The 15,256-nt window shown below is 36.6% G+C and overlaps 2 protein-coding genes across 2 annotated transcripts; one reads left to right on the top strand and one right to left on the bottom strand.

Annotated features, from left to right (window-relative positions):
- The first annotated feature begins 617 nt into the window (after positions 1-617).
- plex9.1 (PML-like exon 9.1) lies at positions 618-4,680 on the top strand. Its single transcript, XM_084397981.1, has 3 exons — positions 618-822; positions 1,018-1,080; positions 2,658-4,680. The coding sequence occupies exons 1-3, from the start codon at positions 690-692 to the stop codon at positions 3,179-3,181; spliced, it is 720 nt and encodes a 239-aa protein (XP_084254107.1). The 5' UTR covers positions 618-689; the 3' UTR covers positions 3,182-4,680.
- A 158-nt stretch (positions 4,681-4,838) lies between these two features.
- rsl24d1 (ribosomal L24 domain containing 1) lies at positions 4,839-10,555 on the bottom strand. The gene is made up of 6 exons (XM_084397982.1): positions 10,366-10,555; positions 8,788-8,901; positions 7,551-7,623; positions 7,405-7,468; positions 6,270-6,355; positions 4,839-5,176 (listed from the first exon to the last, which is right to left on the bottom strand). Exons 1-6 carry the CDS (start codon positions 10,444-10,446, stop codon positions 5,109-5,111), a joined length of 486 nt encoding a protein of 161 aa, XP_084254108.1. The 5' UTR covers positions 10,447-10,555; the 3' UTR covers positions 4,839-5,108.
- Positions 10,556-15,256: the final 4,701 nt, after the last annotated feature.

Below are 15,256 nucleotides of genomic sequence, written 5' to 3'. Positions count from 1 at the left end.
TACCCTGCATTTCTGTAGCTTTTATGTTATTTCCAGACAGTTCCTTATAAAATACAATAAAAAAGATCTATAGAAACAAGTTAAAGTAGATGCTGCCTATTACGTTTACAGATGTTTTTTCCAACTTATTTTTCACGATATCGATATTTCACGGTCACTAGAAGGACTCAAGTCACGCGTCAGAAGTGCGCGTCTCTGTTGCTGGGCAGATTTAACTGTGAATTTTCAAGTTTTACTTTTAATATAAAGGAGAACACACGCTCTTATAAAATTATTTATTTTTATAATAAGTACCAGTTTTTCCTCGATTGAAATTATGACTCAAAATAATGTTCTGGCACCGCCCTAGCCGCTTACACATTAAAATGGTCAGATTAATTTAGGTTTATTATAATAGAAATAGTTTTACTACAGTAAAATCACAGTGCGTGTATGTGGTCTCGTTTATACAAGTTTGTTTTTTATGAAAACGCGGTAATAACTGTGGTAACAAACATAGCAGAAACTTAATCACAACTGTGGAAACAAACAAACAAACAAACTTCAGTTGCCATGGCGTTTGCGGTCATTGCTGTCCTCGTGAGGGCGGAGCGCGCATTGCTCATGGATCCGTCATCAGTGTTCATAATCAAAGCGAATGTGATCGCTGAGGAGATTCAGGAGAAACGAAACCGATTCGAGACGACAAAATGAAAGAGTCTAAACGCGTGGAATCCGCGGGAAATAAACCCAGACTGTCGCTGATCGATCTGGTCGTGAGCTTCATAAGCGCGGTCACGCGAGCCCTGCTGAGGTTGTTCCGGTGGAGCGCGAGCCCGAGCGGTGAGTTCGCGTGTGTTCTCCTTTAATATGTGTTCAATATGTTGCAAACTGAAGCTCTGTTGTATGATAAAGGGTTAGAAGGGCTGTTGTTTGTGTCACCCAGATTCACTGCTAACCAAAGAACAGCAGTGACACAGGATGTAACTTTAGCAACACTAATAAATCATAATGAGCTGTACTGGTTTGTTTCGACAGATAAAGCCATGATAGTCGATACAGAGACGCCGGTGTTTTTTGACCTGGAAACCACTGGACTGGGTATATAACACACACTAATACAGCTTTTACAGGATCATGTGAAGTTTGTTTGCCATTTTTAGACTACACTAGTGTCATTTTCATCATGTGATAACATCAATAATCTGTTAAGCTTTATATAATGAACAGTCTGTGGGGGGGATGTGTACATGGTTAATGGGAACATAGAATCAGGACATTGCTTAATTATATGCATCGTACGTTTAATGCTTTTATCACATTTATAAGCACAAAGTTCCCGTACGAATATATACTACACTCACTAGCGCTACAAAAGTGGGATGAGATTTGCGCAAGCCATTCCTATCGCGACGACGATGATACAGTGTGCAACTGGTTTGAAATCTATCGAGAATTTGCTGCTTTAAAACACAATGGAGAATGTCAAACATCATCTAAAACAACCACATAAACTAAACAAGACAGAGAGAAAACATCATCCTGCACATAAATTAGAAAGCTTTTTAAACTCATGACCACCTTTACTTATCAAATTCTATTGTATTTATTGTGGTAAATGTTGACTAACTTGTAGAATTTATAATAGATAATATAATAGAATGGAATAGGTTTTTTTTTCCTAAAGTTTGATATTACAACTGTGGCGTGTTGTAGATATAGGCTAGTTTGTGAATGTGTAGGTAGATAGTTTTCATTACAAATGAAAAAAAAAAATGAAGAAAAAAAGTTAACATTGTTAAAGTATTGACTAAACAATTGGTTTTCCCCAATATGTGCTCTGCTAATACGTTTCTAATTAGTTTAAAATATGAAAAACAGTCACCCATTATAACTATAAGTGGAAAAATATTATCTTTAAAAACACAATGCATCTAATTCTACAGTAAAAAATAAAAATGTAAATAAAAAGTATAAAAAAACTTGTATATGAAAATGCCATCCGCTAAATTTAATTGGTTAAATACAGTATAAATGAAAAATAATTTTAAAAGCACAATGCATGTAATTCTACAGTAACATATTATAAAAAAAGTATAAAATATATCAAAATGCCATCCCATAGCCTAATGCCTAATGAAAATTAATTGGTTAACGATAACTGAAACATATTTTTAAAAGCTCGTAATTCTACAGTAAAATATTACTTAAAAAATAAAATAAAATATATATAAAATATATCAAAATGCCATCCCATAATGCCTAAAGAAAATTAATTGGTTAACTATCAGTATAAGTGAAAAATATTTTTAAAAGCACAATGCATGTAATTCTACAGTAAAATACTGTAAAAAAAAAATAAGTATAAAATATATCAAAATGCCATCCACTAATGCCTAAAGAAAATTAATTGGTTAACTATCAGTATAAGTGAAAAATATTTTTAAAAGCACAATGCATGTAATTCTACAGTAAAATACTGTAAAAAAAAAAAAGAAAAAAAAATTAATAAGTATAAAATATATATAAAATATATCAAAATGCCATCCGCTAATGCCTAAAGAAAATTAATTGGTTAACTATCAGTGCAAAATATGTTTAAAACACCTTTTTTAAAAAAAATGTATGAGTATAATATTAATGTCATATTGGCTGAGCCGTGTTTCCCCCGTCCTCAGACACGTCTGCGTGTGACATCGTGCAGCTGTCGGCCATCAGCGGGAACCAGACGTTTAACGCGTACCTCCTGCCCCGCTGCAGCATCACTGACGGGGCGTCCCGGGTCACGGGTCTCACGGTCTCCGGCCAATCCCTGCTCTTCAACCGGCGTCCCGTTCCCACCGTCCCACACAAGCGCGCCCTCACCGACTTCATCTCGTTCCTCACGACCTTCAACGGGCCGTTCCTGGTGGGCCACAACAGCAGGCGCTTCGACTGGCCGATCCTGCGGAGGGTCCTGGAGGAGTTCGTCCTGCTGGAGGAGTTCAGGCGTGTGGTGTCGGGGTGTGTGGACACACTGCCGCTGAGCAGAGACATGTTCCAGCTGCAGAAATACTCCCAGCCCTTCCTCGTCCAGCAGTTCCTGCGGGAGCCGTACGGCGCGCACGACGCCTCGGAGGACGCCCGGACCCTGCAGGAGCTGTACCGCGTGTGGGACCCCAGCCCGAGCCTCGTGAGGAAGCACACCACCACACTGACATGATGCAACACGTTTACTAGCTCTACCGCGATGATGCAACGGTTACCGTTTATATATTCATATTAGCTCTATCGCGATGATGCAACGGTTACCGTTTTAACGGTGCACTAAACTTGACAGTTCCAGAACAGAAATGCACTGTACAATAAAAGTGTTGTTTCAACTTAAAAATTGAAGGCAGCATGAAAACTTTAAGTTTAGTCAACTCAAATATCCAAGTTGTCACTTAGTACAACTTCACATTTCCAGTTGATTAAACTTAAAATGAAGGCGGCACAAACACTGACTTTAAGTTGAAACAACAATTTTTTGTTCAGTGGAGTGCATTAATTTTATAACGAAAAGGTATGGCAAATCATCTCCATAAATTACGGCTCATAAGTTAACGTTAGTTAATATATTATATTAGCTCTCTCGCGTGTGGAAATCCTGCCACAACCTCTTGAGGAAGCACAACACAGCCCTGTGATGATGCAACGGTTACCGTATTAAACGTTCACTCTACTCACAATACAGTGCCTTAGTAGAGCAATAATTTGATAATTATATATATATATATATTATTATTTTTTTTTTTGCTGCTCATCTGATGCAAGCAGCCATTGAGAAATTTTTATAATCGGTGCTTTATTGGTGCTTTACTCCTTCACTGGCTGAAAATACTGCATGTGTGGTAATGGAATTAAGTTGCACTAAACTTAACAGTTCCGGAATAGAAATAGTGCTTTAGAGGGTGCAATAATTTTATAATGAAAAGTAAAAAAATTAAATATTGTTTTTTTATTTTTGTGTAGCTGATGCAAGCGGTTCATAAATTATGGTTCATATCATTTTCATTTTTCAAAATGTTTTTTTTATAATCTGTGCTTTATTGAATTTGCAACAATAACTGTGCAATGTGTGTTAGCGTAATTAAGTTGCACTAAACTTAAGTTCCAGAATAGAAATAGTGCTTAGAGGGGTGTAATAATTTTATAATTAAAAAGGTACTTTTTTTGTTTTGTTTGGCTGCTAGTCTGATGCGAGCAGCCATCGGTAAATTATGGTTCATAATTTAAATTTTTCAAAACTTTTTTTATAATATATGCTTTATTGAATTTGCAACAATAACTGTGTAATGTGTGATGTGAAGCCTTAATTTACATTGAGTGTGTGTAAAGTGTTTCATAATGTGTATCATTTAAATCATCTGTAAATTATGCCGCTTCCTTTTCTTGATCTCAGGTGTCCGAATGAACAATCTCAGAATTTCATTTCTACATTCGCACATATTGATATTTATTTAGTAACTGGAAATATGGACTATTTTATGAAGCTGCTAAATTTGCTTTTTCCTTTGTTTTGGAGTTTGTTAAACTGTTAAACTATGCAAAAAAAAAATTATGTTCCTGTTGATTTCACTTTATTAAACTTTATATATGACTTTCTGCATCCGGTTCTGCTTCCCGTTCTTGATCTCAGGTGTCAGACTGAATATAAACACTCATTTCTACATTCTCACATATTGACATTTATTCAGTAACTGGAAATATGAACCATTTTATGAAACTGCAAAATTTGCTTTTACCTTTGCTATGCAAAAAAAGATGTTCCTGTTGATTTCACTCTATTAAACTTCATATATATATATGAAGTGGCAACTATAGACATGAAAAATAAATGTATTTGAATTTTTTTTTTATTGGAATTTAGATTTTGCACAAATTCCATCGAGTTGAAGTGTTGATGATCAGTTACGACACACAAAACTTCATGTCCAAAACAATCTTCAGCCACTAGAGCAAAAGGAAGGATTTTTCCAGAAGGAACATGCAAATAAGTCCCGTCGCCTCCGCCTGGATGCTGATGAATATTCATGTTTATGTAGATCAGGATTCTCAATATTGCAGCAGAAAGATTCTGCAAGTCCAGATGTGAAGTGTTCTTCGTGTCACTCATCCATGTGCACGTCTTCTGCCAGTTTCTGGACCATCTTGTCCTCCAGCTGTTTGGCTTGACCTGAGGAGAGATGGCGGATGTGACATTTAACAGACGTTGAGCTGCACAATTCATCTTTAAAAGACGGGGATCTCCATTCAAACACCCACACGATCTCAATCCTAAAAGTCAGATTCGGCTCGGTCTATTAAACCTTTCATTCAAACATCCAGACGTGTTCTGATCCAGAGAGAGCCGCTGTCATGTGAAGGTGTGAAACGGCTGAAAGTCTCTTCAACCACACAGAATCATTAGTTCTGTCTTACAATCGTTCAAATAATCTCAGAAGTACTGGGATGAAAGGCTATAGTTCGGATATAAACACTGATGTCTACAGTAGAGATCAAAAAAAGTAAGTCACCGCTGTGACACGATCGCACCAATTACATGGTTACACCAGTAGGTGGCGACATGTGACTGTTAAATGTATTTGTCATTGAATCATTCCCTCGAGATTCACTCAAAAATGCAGATCCAGTACAACAGTAATTCTTTCATCCAGTAATAAAACAAGTAAAGTATTTATGATAAGGATGCACGATATATCGGCCACCTTATCGGCTCGATGTGTCTGATATATTAAAGCTGATTAATAATGGATTATTTCCTTCAGCTGAGACGCTTCAGATTCACACTGTTCAACATGATGGTTTGGAAAGGAATGGTCAGGAAGGAAAACACAGTTCAGTGCAACATGTGCAGCTCGAGTGTGTGATATCGGCTACATAACATTATCATGAGAACATCATAATCGTGTGTTTGAGACGTGGCTTTTAATAATGAGACTTCTGTTTTTGTAATCAGGCTCTCAAAAATTATATTAAACTTTGGATTTAGATTTATCGACCGATATATCGGTTATCAAATATAAACAGTTATCGGTATCGGCCAACATTGTAATATCGGTGCATCCCTAAGTTTATAAGCGAGTCCTTCAATCATTCATTCAGTAATTAACATTAAGTACACTGCAACATCTTGTCAAAACCTCTAGTAAATGATGCTATGTTGTTTAGCTGTCTGATCAGAATCGTGAAAATTGTGATCTCTGTTTGAAACAGTGTGTGTGTGTGCAGTGTGTGTGTGTGTGTGTGTGTGTGTGTGTGTGTGTTACCTGCGTGTGGAGCTTTGATGAGGTGGATGTTCTTCTTGACTTCGCTGATATCGGCCGCCTTCTCCAGCTCTTTGCCTTTCTTCAACCTGCGCAAATATGGACATGTTTATGGAGGAATCAAATTACTGTCAAACACAGTAAACGCTGTCGTGTTCTCTGGCGTTCGGGAACACACTCGTGTGAGACGCTTCTGGAGGGAATTACACCGAATCATTCTGATCACACACTTTTGCCTTGTCCAAATACACACACTTGTGGTCTCGGCCACTTGAGAGCGCGCGACAGGAAGAAACTGCGCAAGACTGTCTTAAAAATGCCCTGAAAAAGTGCAGTGCCCTTAAAGGGTCGTCGGATGCAAAATTCACTTTTACATGCGGTGTTTGCATATAAATGTGTGGACGCAGTGTGTGGCAAAAAAAAACAGCTCTTCACAGCAACCCGTTTCGGTGCATGTCTCTTTAAATGATAATGAGGTGCATGTTTCTTTAAATGATAATGAGGTGCATGTCTCTTTAAATGTTAATTGCACCTCATTATCATTTAAAGAGACATGCCCTGAAACGGGTCGCTGTGAAGAGCTGTTTTTGAGGAGGTAAAAGGGTGTTGTTTTACACAACCATTGAGGAATTTTAACCAACCTTTTATATGGGATATATGCTAATACGGGACAGTCCGTCAGCGGTCGTGGGCGGAGCATGAGCATTATGACATCAAAGTGCTCAGAAAATCCAAACGGCTTGATTGTGTTTAGGCTTTTTGAGGATTAAAATTTATTTTATTTTTTTTCATTGTATGGTGGTTGCGTAACCAAAAAAATAATAAATTCCGGCGTTTCAGAGCCACCAAACCAACATTAGAGATGATGCGATGCCATTGGTCCGCTGGTTACTCCAGCTATCCAATCACAGCCTCTGAGGCAAAGTCACATGATGTTTGAGGGATTTATTCAGTAAATGTGTTTCCGTCGCAGTTTCTGTCCTCTAATCGGATGAAACAACTGAGCGAATAAGTGATTTATGCACATGATTAGAATTTAAGTGCATCTCTGCATGTTTTTATGCAATATCCCCAAATGTGCGTAAAAATATTGCCCCTAAATTTCAGAAAAACACAGATGCTAATATGATGAGCTCACCTGTTGATGATAAAGCGAGCCTGACGCTTGGTCTTGATGACCTCGACCTTCTTCATCGCCGCCACTGTTCAACACAAACACACGGTTCAGATTAAGAGTGGGTCAGTTTCACCTCAGTAACACCACAGTAAAGCCGTCGCACTCACTCGTCTTGCTCCACAGCTCTCTGTTGTATTTGACGGGAATATTCCTGCGCTTCTCGAACTCCAGCGCGTTATCCTGTCAAACACAATCACCAGCATTAATCAGAGTTTATAAACGGTTAGTTCCAGTCCGTGATTCTGGTCATGCTGAGTATGTGCTTCTGTCTTCAGGTAGAAGATATCGAGAGACCAAATGTCGACTTAAGGCGAGACACGGCAGGTCAATTTTGAGATTTTAGGATATTTGTCTTCAATAACGTCTTCTTTCAGACTTGTGGTGAAAAAAGTCAGAAATACACATTTAGGTCTTTATTTTACACACTTTGTCTGTTTGCGTCTGTAGATTTCTCATAAATTCAACAAAAGTTGTCGTTCTTAATCATCATGCTGATCCGCGATCTCTGCCGTCACCCTGTCATCACACACACCGCTGGAAAGCTCTCTCTCCTGTACAACGCTGTCGGATCCAAATATGGTCATTTCCTTTTTATCAGCAACCAATCGTGAAAGTAATGAATGCGCAATCTCATTGGCTGATGATAAATCTTTAAAGCCCGTTTTCTCAAAATGACCTTTCTCTCCGAAATCTCCACTTCAGTAGCACCTATATACACCACACTTCCCAGTCTTGTACCTAGTTATATTATGAAGACATTTACTGAGGGATTTGTAAATATATTATTCCTAGCCTGATTTATATAACATTTTATTCCAAAAAACATGGCGAAAATCATTTTTTTAAGGCTATTGACAGTATATTCTGATTTACAGGATAACAAAAGTAGATATCCATAAATCCCTCGGTAATTTTTCCCCATCTAATATGTGAACACAATGAAAAAATAATTTTTAACCTGGCTTTATCCAATACTCAGATTTCGTTGTTGTTTTTTTTTATATATGCAAATTAGCGCATATTTAATTAGATACGGCCTAATTTGCATATTTAAACATTAAACTACAGAAAACTTGTAATACATTTTTTTCTCATCTTAATGTAGGTAATCAACTGGGAAAGGTTCACGGTGATATCTGCTACTAGTTACATTTTTTTTACCCTATCCACCTGTAGTGTCTCGCCTTAATATCTGTAGTGTGTGGTAACCGTTGTCTAAGAGCAGTGAGGTACTCGAGGCGAGTGGTGTATCGCGATCAGTCACGGCTGAAGGGTCGCAGCCTCCAGAACCTCATCGCTCACATGACCGCTGTTTAACAGGTGCAGATGTGTGGCGTCACTCACCAGCGTCAGCTCTTTGCCCGCTGATTTCCTGAACGCTTTGGTCCATCTGGTCTTTCTCGGGTTTCGCTTCTTCTTGAAGTTTCTGTGGCATTTAGATCTGCAGAACCTGAAAGACTTCAAGACCACAAACCTGTCAGGACTCACACTGATCAACACTCACACTGATCAACACACACCTGTCAGGACTCACACTGATCAACACACACCTGTCAGGACTCACACTGGTAAACACAAACTTAATATAAGTCTTCTCTGTTATATGCACAATGCTCTATTTAAAAACATGATAAATTGGTTTTTAGTGGGTATTGTCACGGACATGTCACGCGTCAGGTGAGCTCAGGTGTGTTAGTGGTTCCATCTGCAAGGTCCGATTGTATGACAAGAACAGTTTTAGTTAGATCGTCATCTGCTTGGAATAAATTGGACTTAAGAACAAGGCATATATCCAACATATGTCATTTTAAGAAGACTCTAAAACAGATGACGATTAATAGTATTACATCAGTTAATTTGTGACTGTTATAGGTACTGACATTTTCAAATGCTGTATGTGCTGAATGTGTATATGTGGATAAATGTGTACAAGTGATTATGTTATATGTTTGTTATATTTATGTATTTTAACTGTACACATGTTTTAGTACTTTTATGGGCCCCAGGAAGACTAGCAACCACATTGTGGAAGCTAATGGGGATCCAAATAAATGAATAAACAGACTGAGAACGTGTGAGAACTACCAGAGGCTTATTCTGGACATCATATTATCATGTGATAATATATTACAAAGTATAGTACAATATACACTACCAGTCACATTTGTAATGTTTTTAAAAGAAGTCTCTTCTGTTCACCAAAGCTGCATTTATTTGATTAAAAAAAAGTGACATTTTACAAATAATATTGTGAAATATTATTCTACTGTAAATCAGCTGTTTTCTATGTGAATATACAGTAAAGTGTAATTTATTCCTGTGATCAAAGCTGAATGTTCAGCATCATTACTCCAGTCTTCAGTGTCACATGATCCTTCACAAATCACTCTAATATGCTGATTTGATGATCAATAAACATTTATGATTATTATCAGTGTTGAAAACAGTTATTTACCATTTTCATTTCAGGATTCTTTGATGAATATAAAGTTCATAAATAGCAGGAGAGACTTCTTATAAAAACATTAAAAATATTACCGATCCCAAACTTTTGACTGGTAGTGTAAATATTATACAATTAAATAAAATTGTATAAATGTATATTTTATTAAATTACTGATTAAGTTAAATTGTTATCCATTACGTAAACATATTTTATAAATTATGCGAAATATGATTCTCCCATGTTTCCGTTATGTGTGTTATGATATTGAAATGTTACTGTCGAGTGTCGACACGTACAATCGTTCATAAACACACACATGAATATGTGAACTCGTACAAAAACACCTAATTCACATTTAATTCGTTAATAATAAACAATATGAAGCATCAGTGTTAAACGTATCGTTGATATGACACTCATCGTCCGTCTGATATAAACACACACACACCAGTAATAACCATCGATCGAGTGTTTACCTTACAGTCGTTGCGCACAAACATCATCCCGTGTCCCGGGTAAACCGGGGCCGAGCAGAAATAACACTTCTCGATACGCATTTTGATCAGTTATTATTATTAAATTCGCACATGTGTCGCAGCGCTGCGAACACAGGCGGAGAAGAGGACGCTTTCCTTCCGCTTCCGGTGCATGACGTCATCGCGCAGGCCACAGGCTCTAGCGCCACTGAGAGGCCTGGAGTGGCATTACCTCACATTCACACTGTACAATATCATATCAATATATGAGTAATAAATCATGGCGACGTATGTTTTCCTGTCAGTTTAACTCATCGAAATAATTTGACCCTTTCAACAACTTTATTTTTTTAAAGTAATGTACGAGATTCAACCAGACAAAATATTTGATTATACATTTAAAAACATTTGAGGCAGCAACTAAACTTAAGTTTTCAAGTTCAGATGGATTACACTGAACGAAATTATTGTGATTATTTTACTTCTGTTTGAATTATTCCAATTTTAGACAGACAGAGAGATACTTTATATCCAAATTGTTTTAATTGCTTAATTTTAAGTGGTTTTGTGTAAAATCGTAATGAATTGGGTTATTTTCAGTAGCGATGAACGGTTTCGAAACGTTTCAAAATTCCAATGTTTCGCCATATTATATATATATATATATATATATATATATATATATATATATATATATATATATATATATACACACACATTTGTAGACATTTTGAAGGATACATTTATAGGACTAAGACAAGCCTTACAATTTAATTAATTAAATAACACATATTATACAGACACTTCATATTTAATGGTAATAGATTATTTGTTAATACACTTTCAATGAAGCATTTGTAATTGGTTTGTAAAATGTTTGGCATGAGTTTTCATTGCATTACTCTTCTGACCAGCAGGGGTCGCCAGCGTGCGGTGTTTCGAGTGAATCATTTTGCGACTCGGTTCAATTGATTCATAGTTTCGAAAAGCTTCGTTTCTCCCATCATTTCTTTACCGTAGTCCTATTTTTGAAAAATCTAATATTTTAATGCAGTCAAGTGTAATATAATAATAGCCTACTATTCAAACTAAACATCACTGGCATTAAACTTATTTACAAAAAGCGTGACATTAAAAAGAGGGTGATTACTAACCAACTAAAAGGAAAATGAATGAGCCAAACAGTTATTTTTGAGAAATATTTTATTATAACGTGCATTGTTCTGACCACTTTTTTGGCATGTAATGGAATCAAACTGGTACAACATGCTCAACATGAAGGGCTTAAATAATCATAATACAAATTATAATAAATCAACAGGCAAATCATGATAACATCAAACTAAAAGTCCATTAAAGTTCCTGACTCAGAGTATAAAACACATTTCTTTGGCTGGTCAGGGACATTCAATGAGCAAAATCCTTCAAGATGAACAAGCAAAACATTATAAACACAAATTACAAGTTCAAAATCAGTCATAAGAACAATAAAATAAAATAAAAACACTGGAAAAAATACAGAGCATATTTAAGCATTTACAGCCCTAATTCAAAGTTTTTGTGGTAGTTTTTTACATTCAGGAGTAAATTCACATTGTTTGAGGTTGGTTTGGCACGGCACATGTTCAATACGCTAAAAAGGGTTTAAAACAGGGTTTCTGAAGGTTTAAAGATGTGTGATCGTAGTCAAAACATTATGCAACTTTACAAAAGCAAAAGTCTAGTCAAGTCTACACAGGGGCGACCGTATCAATCTTTGGTATAGATTTAATTTGCTTTCTGAAATGATGATTTTGTGTCACCTCGATCTAAAGGGTTGTTTCAAAACTCTATGATTATATTTTCCCAAGTCACGTTATAAAATATCGTTCGCACAACAGTAAATACTGCAAATGTAGTTCAGCCACACTTCATACAAACACTCTAAAATCACACAATCCCAATCATACTCGATGTTGAAATCGTAAACTCAACCCAGTGAAAGAGGCAAACAACTCTTTGGATTCTAGCGTGCGTCACACCCGCCGCGTCACTACCATCTAAAATGGCGGCCTAAAGAAAAATACAGCGCAAAAATCTGAGCGCTGGAACTAGCGTGAGAAAATTAACGTAAAGCTGAAATGCATTACTTTCGGCACTTTCAAATATACAGAAATATATAGTTTCTATCTTTGGAGGTAACAGCTCTGTATAATCTCTCCATTTCACTCTTTGGATCAGACATCTTTCATATTGCAAACGATCCTCCCATCATAAGGCCGTCGACGTCTTATAAAGCTTTTAGTTTGGTGAACCGACATCACCTTTTTTGGGTTATTTTATCACTCTTGCAGAAAAAAAGGTACAAAAACAAGCTTGAAAATTTCAACTCGTATAAAACCAACAAAAACAGCATCTGATGATTTGAAATACAGCACAAAATGACTATTATAACTCGGTTGCTTACCGTAAACGAACAATCTGAGGGACAGATTGAACTCAAGTTGGGTTCACGCCATGTCGTCATTACTGTAATGATTCTGAAAAGCCGTCATTTGTTTGTAAAACGTGTAAAACAACGTGTACATATTCTGAGAGCTACAACTTTCACCACGTGGCCGTGACTTTTCCGCTTCATATTTCAGTAGGTTACAAAAGGTGCCAAACTTTGATAATTTAATTCTTGATGATTTCATAATGATTTCATAATGTCTAAATACAAATTTAAAAGCAAAACATTGAAAATGTAGATATATTTGTGAGTGGAAATGGCTAAGACAAGATGTGCTCCTCTGCTGCCATCTACTGGTTATAGCAGTAATTTCATGTCTTTTTATCTTAAATAAAAGTTTTAGTTTGCCACCAAGTGTTAGTTTTCCCACATCTTGAAACTTTTTAGTTTTACAAATGGTGACAATCTTTGAAGGATGAACAAATAATGTTTTTGTTCATCACATTAATATTGGGTAATATTTAGAGCTTTTAAGTTCTGAAAAAAGTTGTGAGAAGCACTTGAAAGTCCTTGAAAAGTCAAAATGAATCAAAACCGAATCCTCCACAACGCAAACTGCGCACAATATCACAGTTAACTCAACGAACATGCTTAAAAACTTAAGATATCGGAAAAGCTGATCTCGTTTGGCAAACGTAAAGCGTTCATTTCACTCTCAAAGGGTTGTACGAACCCTGACATGGATAATGTAAAAGCATCTGACTATTTCTGCCACAATACCATGGTTACAGTTGGTGTTACTACAGTAAATCCGTGGTGAATGTTGGTGATTTGTGAATTGTAAAGCTTTCTATAACTTGTTCGCTCATGGCACAGTGTTTCTCCTGGTTTCCACGTCAGTGTTATTTGTTTATAACAGAGAATTCTGTGCTGAATTTTCACTTCATTCCGGTTTGTTTACCGTTTGATGTTGAGTTGGGGAACGTGGTTGAGGGCATCAGTGCGACCTGGGAAAAAGGAAAAAAGGTTGCAAAAAGACGGGAGACCTGCGGTAATTAAGACATGGCGTGAACGCAGCATTATATTCTGCTGTAATCAAATGCCGTCAATACGGTTTCATTCGACTGAACCCAGAATATTCCTTTAAAGACGCAAGAGCTAATTTATGTGAACAACCAAAATGAATCAAAACCGAATCCTCCACAACGCCAAACTGTGCGCAATATCACAGCTAACTCAACGAACATGCTTAAAACCTTAAAATATCGGAAAAGCTGATCTCGTTTGCGCTACACGACAGTGAACAGGAGGTATACAACACAAGAGTGATGAACTGAATTAAATAAACTGAGGTAAACGGTTCACTCGTCTGAGGATCCGCATCTAGACTCCTCGACGTATAAAGCAGCATTCATAACCTGAGACACCTCGTTCATATTCCTTTTTGTATCTTCAAGTCAAAAATAAATATGTAGGGTGAGGTTTTAAAAGATCACATCGCTAAACAATGCAACTTTTTTTTTGCAAGAAAGTTTTAGGATTTTTTTAAGTAAAAGGAAAAAATATTTCAGATTATTTTCGGGTAAAATAAGCAATGAAATTCGAGACGTGTGAAACACTCGTTTGTACAGAATTTCTCATAATTAACTAGAAAAGAATGAGAAACTTGTACACTTTACAATTAGGTCTCATTTGTTAACATCAGTTAATGCATTACCTAACAATGAGCAATATATTCTTGCAGCTTATTAACTTTTGATCTTAAAAATGTATTAATAAATGCAGATGAATATTAACTAAGATTAATAAATCCTGTAGACGTATTGTTAGGTCATGTTTAGTTAGCTAATGTTAACAAATTAAAACTCAATCTCATTTGTTCACATTAGTTGCATTAGCTAATATTATTTTGAAAAGCATTTATACATCTTTCTTAATGGAAAGTAGTTATTGTTTGTGTGTTAGTTCACTAATGTTACCAGATATTAACATTAAGATGCTGTAGAAGTATTGTTCACTGTCAGTTTATGTTAACTTACTGAACCTTGATGTAAAGTGTTCCCATTTTCACTGGACTTTTGGACTCTTTGGATTATATACGGCAAACACGTTCAGTGTTAATATCAAAACAATAGTATAAATCAAGGAACTGCACAAACCCGTACGAGGGCGAATGAGGTAGAGAGACAGCAGAGCGAAACCCCGTCTCTGTCACAAATAAACACGCGTCCGTTTGCGTAAAGCACATCAGGCGTTCTTCAACACATTCATCATCCTGAGCAGGAAAAGCTGATCGGACACACGTGTAATCTTTGGGAATCACTCCGAACAGGTCTGGCCGGGAAGGGAAAGTTATTAGGGAGGGCTGTGCAAGTTTGTCAAAGCCAGCAGAGCATCTGCGACTTAGTAAAGCTATATATTTAAAGGGTTTTTGGCACAAGCATCCAGATCACACTCTCT

Source organism: Rutilus rutilus (assembly GCF_951802725.1).
Source record: "Rutilus rutilus genome assembly, chromosome: 23".
Classification (NCBI taxonomy): Eukaryota; Metazoa; Chordata; class Actinopteri; order Cypriniformes; family Leuciscidae; genus Rutilus; species Rutilus rutilus.
Note: the sequence above shows the minus strand (reverse complement) of the source record. Positions and strands in the feature narration are given on the sequence as shown.

Coding starts and splice junctions, on each gene's coding strand:
- rsl24d1 (XM_084397982.1), bottom strand. CDS start 10,446: ATGCGTATCGAGAAGTGTTATTTCTGCTCGGCCCCGGTTTACCCGGGA. Junction 8,902..10,365: donor TTGTGCGCAACGACTGTAAG/GTAAACACTCGA, acceptor GTGGTCTTGAAG/TCTTTCAGGTTCTGCAGATC. Junction 7,624..8,787: donor CGGGCAAAGAGCTGACGCTG/GTGAGTGACGCC, acceptor TGTGTTTGACAG/GATAACGCGCTGGAGTTCGA.
- plex9.1 (XM_084397981.1), top strand. CDS start 690: ATGAAAGAGTCTAAACGCGTGGAATCCGCGGGAAATAAACCCAGACTG. Junction 823..1,017: donor GTGGAGCGCGAGCCCGAGCG/GTGAGTTCGCGT, acceptor TTGTTTCGACAG/ATAAAGCCATGATAGTCGAT. Junction 1,081..2,657: donor CCTGGAAACCACTGGACTGG/GTATATAACACA, acceptor CCCCGTCCTCAG/ACACGTCTGCGTGTGACATC.